This window comes from Puma concolor, chromosome B3, assembly GCF_028749965.1.
Source record: "Puma concolor isolate L17-30 chromosome B3, mPumCon1.1.hap2, whole genome shotgun sequence".
NCBI lineage: Eukaryota > Metazoa > Chordata > Mammalia > Carnivora > Felidae > Puma > Puma concolor.
In genome coordinates, this window is record NC_141672.1 from 109,079,458 (window position 1) to 109,081,866 (window position 2,409).

The 2,409-nt window shown below is 61.2% G+C and overlaps 1 protein-coding gene across 1 annotated transcript; it reads left to right on the plus strand.

Annotated features, from left to right (window-relative positions):
• Positions 1 to 255: 255 nt before the first annotated feature.
• KBTBD13 (kelch repeat and BTB domain containing 13) lies at positions 256 to 1,970 on the plus strand. The gene has a single exon (XM_025919962.2). The coding sequence runs from the start codon at positions 503 to 505 to the stop codon at positions 1,880 to 1,882; it is 1,380 nt and encodes a 459-aa protein (XP_025775747.1). The 5' UTR covers positions 256 to 502; the 3' UTR covers positions 1,883 to 1,970.
• The last annotated feature ends 439 nt before the right edge of the window (positions 1,971 to 2,409 follow it).

Here is a 2,409-nt window from a genome sequence, read left to right on the forward strand (position 1 = left end):
GTGGGGTGGGCTAGATGTTAATCCTGTCCTTGCTTCTTCCCAGCTGAATGACCTTGAACAAGTCATGTAAATTCTCTCAGCCTCATTTTAAACATCTTACAGATATTATCCCAATTGGTAGATGTTCTTATTGGTCACACTCTGAGGAAACAAGGCCGAGTTGGGGTACTTGCACAGGAGCATACAGTCGCTTTAGTACAGGTTAAAAGGGGGTATCTTTGTAAGCAGCTCTCACAGTGCCCTGCATGCATTAGGTGCTCCATATGTAGTCACTATTGTTTCTATTTCCCACACGGAAGTGAGTGACCCTGCAGGACTCCCAGATGCCCTCCGGCCCGCAGCCATCCAGCCTGCCGGCCACCACATCACATGAGCCATACTATCTTTAGCCAGGGAGATATTTATATCCCCTGGGAAGTTTTTTTCCGCTCTGGGGGAGCCCCAGAGTCGGTGGCCGCTGAATCCAGGCCCCCGCGGCGGCCCCCCGCCCGACCGGTTCGCCATGCCGCGGGCCCCAGAGGCCCCCCCGGTTCAAGTGTGGGTGGGCGGCCAGCTCTTCCAGGCCGAGCGGGCCCTGCTGGTGGAGCACTGCGGCTTCTTCCGTGGCCTTTTCCGCTCCGGCATGCGGGAGACGCGCGCGGCCGAGGTGCGCCTGGGCGCGCTGAGCGCTGGCGGCTTCCACACCATGCTGCAGGTGCTGCGCGGCGAGCGGCCGGCGCTGGCGGCCGCCGACGAGCTGCTGCAGGCCGTGGAGTGCGCCGCCTTCCTGCAGGCGCCAGCGCTGGCGCGCTTTCTGGAGCACAGCCTCACGTCGGACAACTGCGCGCTGCTGTGCGACGCGGCCGCCGTCTTCGGCCTGCACGACGTATTCCACAGCGCCGCGCTCTTCATCCGCGACGGCGCGCACGACCTGGCGGCCGAGCTGGCGCTGCCCGAGGCGCGCGCCTACGTAGCGGCGCTGCGGCCCAGCAGCTACGTGGCCGTGAGCACGCACACGCCGGCGCCCGGCTTCCTGGAGGACGCGTCGCGCACGCTGTGCTACCTGGACGAGGAGGAAGACGCGTGGCGCACGCTGGCCGCGCTGCCCCTGGAGGCCAGCACGCTGCTGGCGGGTGTAGCCACGCTGGGCAACAAGCTGTATATCGTGGGTGGCGTGAGGGGCGCCAGCAAGGAGGTGGTGGAACTGGGCTTCTGCTATGACCCGGCCAGCGGCACGTGGCGCGAATTCCCCAGCCCGCACCAGCCGCGCTACGACACGGCGCTGGCTGGCTTCGATGGCCGCCTCTACGCCATAGGCGGCGAGTTCCAGAGGATGCCCATGAGCTCTGTGGAGCGCTACGACCCCGCTGCGGGTTGCTGGAGCTTCGTAGCTGACCTGCCGCAGCCGGCTGCCGGCGTGCCCTGCGCCCAGGCGTGTGGCCGCCTCTTCGTGTGTCTATGGAGGCCGGCTGACACCACGGCCATAGTGGAGTACACTGTGCGGGCCGACACGTGGCTGCCGGTGGCTGAGCTGCGGCGCCCGCAGAGCTACGGCCACTGCATGGTGGCCCACCGCGACAGCCTCTATGTGGTGCGCAATGGACCTTCCGACGACTTCCTACACTGCGCCATCGACTGCTTCAACTTGGCCACGGGTCAGTGGACGGCGCTGCCTGGCCAGTTTGTCAACAGCAAGGGAGCTCTCTTCACAGCGGTGGTGCGCGGCGATACAGTCTATACGGTCAACCGCATGTTTACGCTGCTCTATGCCATCGAGGGTGGCACCTGGAGGTTGCTCAGGGAGAAGGCCGGTTTCCCAAGGCCCGGCTCCTTGCAGACCTTTCTTCTTAGGCTGCCTCCTGGCGCCCCGGGGCCTGTGGCTTCAACGACACCAGAACTGTGACCCTGGGCTGGTCTTAGGAGGGGATATCCCGGAGTCTTCGCTGAGCCATGGCAGAGTCTATAAAGCCGGCCTTTGGAGCTGTGTGGAACTTCTGTCTCCCTGGTTGAGACATCCAGGTCTTGGGCATTCTGGTGATATGAACATGTCCAAGAAATTCAAAGAGTTAGGGCGACGCCAGGGTCTGAGCCCTCAAATTACTTGGGCTCTGCTGAGAGATGGTGGGTCACAATGCCAGTGAGGGGGTAGGATTTCAGTAATTCAGGCTTGTATGTGAATGGGCCAATAATTGAGAATGGCTAGGAGTGAGTTAGGTGATGTTAATCGAACTGCCAGTCAGTAGGCAAAAATTAGGCACCCACTGTGTGCCCAGCAGTGTTAGGCTTAATGTAGCTGTAGTTGCCACAGGGGTCCACAAAGCCCTAGAGTCTAATCCAAGACAGCAAAAGGTTTACACACACTTGTCTTGATCCACGAGGGCTAAAGGCAACAGGCAAAACAAAAACCTTCACAATGGAATAAAACAAAAT

Excerpts from the sequence above, each read along its gene's own strand:
- KBTBD13 (XM_025919962.2), top strand. The coding sequence starts at position 503 with ATGCCGCGGGCCCCAGAGGCCCCCCCGGTTCAAGTGTGGGTGGGCGGC.